We start from the raw sequence: 7110 nt of genomic DNA on the forward strand, positions 1-7110 counted from the left end.
AGCCAGCCGGCGCGGAAGGCAAGCATGGGGCGGGCTCGGGGCCTCAGCGCGGCCGCTATTCCGCCTTGGGCGGGGCCGCCCCGCCTCCTTCCCTCCTCCCGCAGGACCCAGAGGCTGCGGACCCCGCCGCCTGGGGTGCTCTGGGCAGGCTGGGTCCAGAACCCGGGGCCCTGGAGCAGAGGGCGCGGGGCTTGCCATTATTTTTCTAATTAAAATATTCCTAAATATTTTGAAAATATGAAATATTCCTTAAAAATAAAATTTAAAAATAAAAAAATATATGTGGATTCTGTGCTAGCTATACCAAAGTCATTACAGGATCTGTAGTAAATATAGTAAAATCTAAAACTTTGCAATGAGGCCAGTGGACCAGCCTGTTAGATTCAGCCAGCAGATGGAGGAATCCTAGGCCCTAACACAAGGGGAGGAATCAGAGTAACGTCAGAGAGAACTTGGGGTTTAGGTAAGTTTGAGGGGACCTCCCCACAAGAGAGTGGACCCCACTGTCTCGCCGCTGCTTTCAACCCTGGCAAGCTCTGTGTAAGAACTACCTGAAGTATTGACCTCAATTTCCTCTCTGGGGAGTCAGGATTTTGAGGACTTTGGACCTGGATGTTGGCCTTGGGCCACAGAGAACGGGGTCCCAGGCAGTAACATAAATAAAGGTATGAGGACTCTGATTTCTGAGGAAACCATCCACCCCAGAGCAGACGGGAAGCACACTGACCTGCCCCTGCACTAAGTTCTGGGAAGCCCCAGTATGGCTGTGAGGCTCAGATGCCCTTTTGTTTTGCTCTCTGGAAACTAGAGCGTGACATTGGGAGGGCCTTGGTTTAACGCTAGTTAACCAGAGAGAGAATACTCAGCATCAGCCCAGAATTTTTTGTAAAAAATAGCCCCTACGTGAGTTCCAAGGAAATGTCCCACCCGGAAGTCGACCCATAGAACGCTGCCACCGTGTCAGCCCAAATAGAACCCAAGCAGGAATCGTCTGACGTAGCGACTTCCGAGAACCTTCTAAATTTCCCCACCCCGTCCAGAGGACTGAAGGTGCTAGGGCCTCGCACCAAAGTGGCAGGTTCAGCCAGCAGAGGGACCCATTCCAGGCTCTAACGGGACTAATGTAAAAGACCTTGGGCGACGTCTGAGGGAATTGCCTGTCCTAGCACATACGGGCCTCACAGAACCCTGCCCCTGCCGTCCACACCGAGAGGCCCCAGGCAGCGCTTTAAAGGTGTGACGCGCCCTGAGTACCGTGATTTCCGACTCCAGTGTCCGAAGTTGCAACCTCTGTATAAGGAGGGCAGCATCAGGTCGGTGGACAGAAGAGTTCCAGGCCGCGACTGGAATTAGAGTAAAGACCCTGAGTTAAGTGTAAGGGTCCTGGCCACGCCAGATTAAAGACATTTCCAGAGTTCCATGCCTGCTATCAGCCCTAAAATAACCCAGACAAGAATCGACCGACACAGCAACCTTCGAGTACTTTTGAAATTTCCTCCAAGGGTACCGAGTGGGATGGGATATCAAACCAGGGTGTCAGCTTCAGACCAGAAGAGGGCCGGATCCCAGGCCCTAATGGGAGTAAAGGCCAGGACCCTGAGTGAGGTCTGTGGAACCCGCGCCCCACCCCAACTTCCGGGGCCTCACAGAGTGCCAGAACGTTCGCTCCGAGAGGCTGCAAGTTAGGTCGGATTGATGTAAAGCACCCTGACTTCTATTTCTGGTGTTGCAAGGAAAAATTAATACTTTCTAGTGGGAAGAGGAAGGTGTCAGGAGAGGGGAGGAGCTTCCAGGCCCTGCCGCGTGTTATAGCGAGGACACTGAGGTCTCAGGGAAACACCCACTCCCACCAAAGGGGACCTTACAAAGTCCTACCACTGTTGGGAGGCCTTGGATAAGGGTGTGAGGCTGAGCACCCCCTCGCATTGTCCTTTGGCCGTCTCGGGAAGTCTGGTCTAAGAGGGCAGTCTCATTAGATTTAGAGTATAATTTTTAAAAAATCAAATTATTGAAATTCTGATTAATGACAATAAAAGATAGTCTGTGAATTGAAAAAAAAAATAAAGAGGGCAGCCTCATTGTCATTAAAGGGAGGGAGTCCAAGTTTTTCAACACTTAATTTGAGGACCCTGAGTGAGGGCTGAGGGGACCACCCACCATAGAACAGGGGCGGGGGAGGGGGTGGGTTGTCACAGGGAGTCCTATGCAAGTCATCAGCCCCAGGAGTACCTCTGCACATGTGAGAAATGCCACCAGGGCGAATATATTACACTGAGGCCCTCCTCAGGACTTTCAGGTATTGGACGGCCTTTCTCTGATGGTGTAAGTTTTAAATCAGCAGAGAGAGGAGGCCAGGCCCTATCAGGAGTAAAGTGAGAGCACTGAGTGAGGACCGAGATCCCTAAGTTCCCCAGGATAGAGAGGATCCCACAGAACTCTGCCTGTGCTTTATTCCCTGTGCCTACCTGGGAAGAAAGTTCCCCTTAGTTCCTCCTCTGAGGCCTAAGAGTGATGACAGCTTTGAAATGAGGGGTCAGCATCAGAATAGTAGACCATAGGGACTTCAGGTCCTGCCAAAAGTGGAGGGATGGCCTTTAATGTGAACTGAAAAACTCCCTAACTTAGAGACTCTACTCTAAGTCCCAAGCAGATGTGGTAGGCAGGAGCTAAGGCACACCCTACTTGTTGCCACATTCCTCAGGGCATAAGCAAATCAGAGAATAGCAGCTTGTGGGTTCCTAGAGCAGTACCCTCAAGGAAACCTGCAGAGGTGGCCTTCAATAATGCCATGGTTATATCTCCCTATTAAAGTGGCCCAACAATCTCATCCTCTCTCCTTCAGATCACTGAGTCACCTGCCCACACTGGTGCCTGTTGCCCTTGTTGAAAGTCACCATGCCTCAGGGTCAGAAGAGCAAGCTCCGTGCCCATGAAAGACACGGCCAGGCACAAGCAGAGCCCCAGAATCCAGTAAGCGCTCGGGCCACTGCAGCAGGGGGAGGAGAGCTTTGCTCTTCCACCTCTTCTCGTTTCAAAAGTTTGTCTGCTGCTGGGTCATGCAGCAATCCCCAGGGTCCTCAGAGAGCCCCATCCACAGCCACTACTGGGTCCCCAGGGTCCTCAGAGAGCCCCATCCACATCGAACGAAGACGCCAACTACCAAGTGGAGGAATGGCCAAAATCCTCCCAGGCCCACCCCACTACTGAGCCCTCCCAGAGAGGCCCTCTAGATGAGAAGGTGATTCTGCTGGTATATTATCTGCTGTACAAGTATCAAATGAAAGAGCACATTACCAAGGGAGAAATGCTGAGAAATGTAATCCAAGTGTACAGGAAACACTTCCTGGAGATCCTCAAGAAAGCCTCTGCGCACCTAGAGATGGTCTTTGGCCTTGATGTCAAGGAAATGGATCCCTATCGGCACATCTATATCCTCGTCAACAAGCTGGACCTAAGCTATGATGCAATGGCAAGTGGTAACAGAGAGATTCCCAAGACTGGCTTGTTGATGACTATTCTAGGTGTGATCTTCATGATGGGCAATTGTGCCACCGAGGAGCAAATCTGGCAAATATTGAATGTGATGGGACTATATGAGGGGAGGAATCACTTCATATTTGGAGAGCCCAAGAAGCTTATCACCAAGGATTTGGTGAAAGAAAATTACCTAGAGTATTGCCAGATGCCTGATAGTGATCCTCCATGCTTCGAGTTCCGGTGGGGTCCAAGAGCCTATGTTGAAACTACCAAGATGAAAGTCCTAGAATTTATAGCCAAGATCCATGATTCCGTACCAAGTGCCTACTCATCCTGGTATGAAGAAGCTTTACAAGATGAAGAAGAGAGAGCACAGGCCAGAGCAGCAGCCAAGGCTCGTATTGCTGCCATTGCCAGTGCACGCTCCAAGGCCTTGATCAGCAGCTCCTCCTACACTAAGTGAAGTCTGAGGCAAGTTCTTCACTTGTTCAAGAAAGAAGTTCACGTTCTAAGGAGCAGAGGTTGGGGTGGGGCTGGAGACAATACAGTATATATAACATAATTATGTTTCTGTTCTATGTGGTAACTTGGATAATTAAAAAATATTTTTCTTTTAATGAAGATTTAAGGACCTTCATAATCCAAATTTATGAATGATAGACTCAAGCATTTGTTTCTGTGATTGAGATTTAAGAGTAAGTTTGATTATTTTGTAAAATGAATTGGAAAAGTTCTATCTTATTTAGTGTTTTGGAACAAGGTAACATGGCGGTAGTGAGACATTTGTTTGGAAATGTGAAATAACAGTGTAATAGTTCAAGTCAAGAAATTGAGCAATAAAAACTAATGAATTCTTGGTTTCATTTATGACTTTTAGTATGTTTTATAACTATATATATGGATAGATTTAGCTTATTCAGGAATGTAGGAGAAATTATATTTAATAAATTAGACCTCTTTCTTAGTGGCCCATTTTTTTCTCCAACAATAATTGAGCATTTATTCTTTGCAAACTCCATGTTAGTACCGGGAATGCTAGGCTGTACACAGACCATCCCTGCCCATAGAAGTTTAAAGTCTTGGGGTAGCTATGATGTAAGGAATATTGTCAGATATCTACTACGACCAAAAGGACAAGTCAAAAGATGGCATGAGGACTTGGAGGGTTTAGGTGTGAACAGTCAAATGTAAATGCCTGTGGCAAGGAGTTTGAGACCTTGGGAAACTTAGAGTCCTTCAGTGTGAGGTAATATTAATTAAGCCAGGTGGTGGGTCAGATAAATTTCTTTGAGTGGTGGGCAGAGGCCAAAACCTCAGATGATGTGTTTCAGATTGAGAGGCTGAAGCCTGGAATGGAAAACTGCTTCAAGCACTGACTTTAAGATCATGGATAAAGCAGAAAGAAATCATCACTTGGGACAGAAATGAAAGAGGCGCTGTGCTCTTGTCCTAGTGCAGGAGAACAGAGTTCACAAGATAGGTGATTTGCATACATCATAACAAGAGAGTGTCTGAGAAATAGGATGAGACTCACAAGAGATGGGATGCTCAGAAGCCACTGTGCTGGCACTCCTTGCCCTGGGCTGGGAGAGGCATAGCTCAACCATTAAATGGCCATTTTAATTAGGTTATCTGAAATGTAATTTGGTAAACTCTAAGTTAGAACTAGATCTGTGACGGAGGTGAAATAATTGCAAATGCAAACGTTTTGGATGGAAGGGCAGATGTAAGGGAGACATGGAAATAGACTTTGACAGAAATTCCAGGAGTTTTGAGTTGCATCGAACTGGGGCAGATTCCCTAACACCAGCAATAAATAAGGTATCCTCAAAAAAGTTATACGACGAGTAACTTAGTTTAACATGATAAGCAATCTATTGGCTGACTTCTTGTGCCACATCCTAGACAGCTGCAAATTCTCTGACATTTCCTGGATTACAAAACAAACGAAAACAAACAAACAAAAATCAGGGGAGATTGGTAGGTTTTAGGGTGAAAATAATAATAGTAATAACTGAAAATTAGCAAAACCCAATACATGCTAGACACTGCCAGTGTCTTGCATAAGTTACATTCCAACATTCCTACTTAACAAGATACATGTGAACCAAGAGCAAGGAGACTACTTATCAAACCCATTTCACAGATGAAAATCTGAGGTTCATAGAACTTTGCAATTTTCCCAAGTTCATCTAGGTAAAGTGACAGAGCTGGGACTAGAGCCCCAGTCTGAATTCAGTCTAGCACCTACACTGTTCCACAATTCCCCCTGAAGCCAACAGTTCCCTAATTCATTTCTCTTCTCACTAATCCACAATGTCTCCCTTCAAATAAAAAAAGGGAAACTTTTTATTTAGCCAATGTATTAAACCCAGGTGTATTAATAAGGTGAATATGAAAACTAAACACCACATAGGGACTCTCTATGGGCTGCATTTGCCTAAGGTCCACTGACCTCTATCCACAAGGTAATTTTAGAGCTGACTCTACTTGGTGATGGGATCACCCAGCACTTTCTGAATAACCCTGTGCTTCCCCTAGGTTTTCCCTAGTGTGCCCTCATGTCTAAGTCTGGATCCTAACCTGCTTTCCAGCTCTCCCCCGCTTCCTTTCATAAAGCTACACTCTGCTCCCAGTGGAACACACAGCCCAGAATCACCCGCCTCCCCCTGATTTAGAGCACTCCAGCTCCCTGCAGATGTCCTCTGCCTGTCCTGTCGCTGACCACGGAACCCCTCTGATAACAACAGCCTTGTCCACGTGGTTGTTTACTCCGGCAGTGAACTTTAGATGTCTGCTCATCTGCTCTGGGTGCTTCCACCACACTCTCAAAAAATGTTTTTTTCCAAATCGGCTTATGAGTAGAGTCTGATTTGGCACAGGGTCTACTAGTTCTTGAAAGATAGATAACCTTGAAGTTAGGAGGTTTCAGAACCAGACGAGATTAGTAAGAAAGGAGAATTTAAACTGGCGACTTAACTGGAGACTGGCCACTGAATCCATACACTAATGAATGAGCTTAACTAAGCGGCCAACAACCCAAGCCTCCCTCCTAAGTGAGATGAGGAAGGCCCGAGAAACTACTGTGTAGCAACCACGAGCAGATGCTGGATTCTAGCAGACCCTGTATAACTTCTCAGGAAGTTATAGTAGTTGTCTGTGGCTGCCGAAAGAAATTACCACAAATTTAGTGGTTTACAAGAGCACATATTTATTATCTCGGTAAGTACTGTCTACGTTTCCGTAGGGGTAAAGGCTGGACTGGCTCTGTGAGACTCTGAGCTTGGATTTTCACAGGACAAACTCAAGCTTTTGGCAGGCAGGCCTCCCTCTGACCATGAGCTCTGGGGAGCATCTCTAAACTCATTTAAAACTTTAATAAAGAAGTGGAAACATAAAAGTGGAGGTATAAAACATGAAAAAGAACCACTTAGAAATGAAGAATACAATAACTGAAATGACAAACGCTATAGAGCAGCAGTCCCCAACATTTTGGGGCACCAGGGACCGGTATGCCTGATGATCTGAGGTGGCACCGAGGCGGTGATGCTAGCACTGGGGAGCGGCTGCAAGTACAGATGAAGCTTCGCTCACCTGCCCGCCACTCACCTCCTGCTGTGTGGCCCAGTTCCT

General features: G+C 46.8%; 1 protein-coding gene across 1 annotated transcript; it reads left to right on the top strand.

The window, feature by feature from the left end:
• Positions 1-2895: 2895 nt before the first annotated feature.
• Positions 2896-3940, top strand: LOC102896491 (melanoma-associated antigen B10-like). Its single transcript, XM_015595581.1, is given in 2 exon segments — positions 2896-3123; positions 3125-3940. Coding segments are annotated over 2 exon segments (1044 nt in total).
• The last annotated feature ends 3170 nt before the right edge of the window (positions 3941-7110 follow it).

The sequence above is a fragment of the Pteropus alecto genome, unplaced genomic scaffold, assembly GCF_000325575.1.
Source record: "Pteropus alecto unplaced genomic scaffold, ASM32557v1 scaffold301, whole genome shotgun sequence".
Classification (NCBI taxonomy): Eukaryota; Metazoa; Chordata; class Mammalia; order Chiroptera; family Pteropodidae; genus Pteropus; species Pteropus alecto.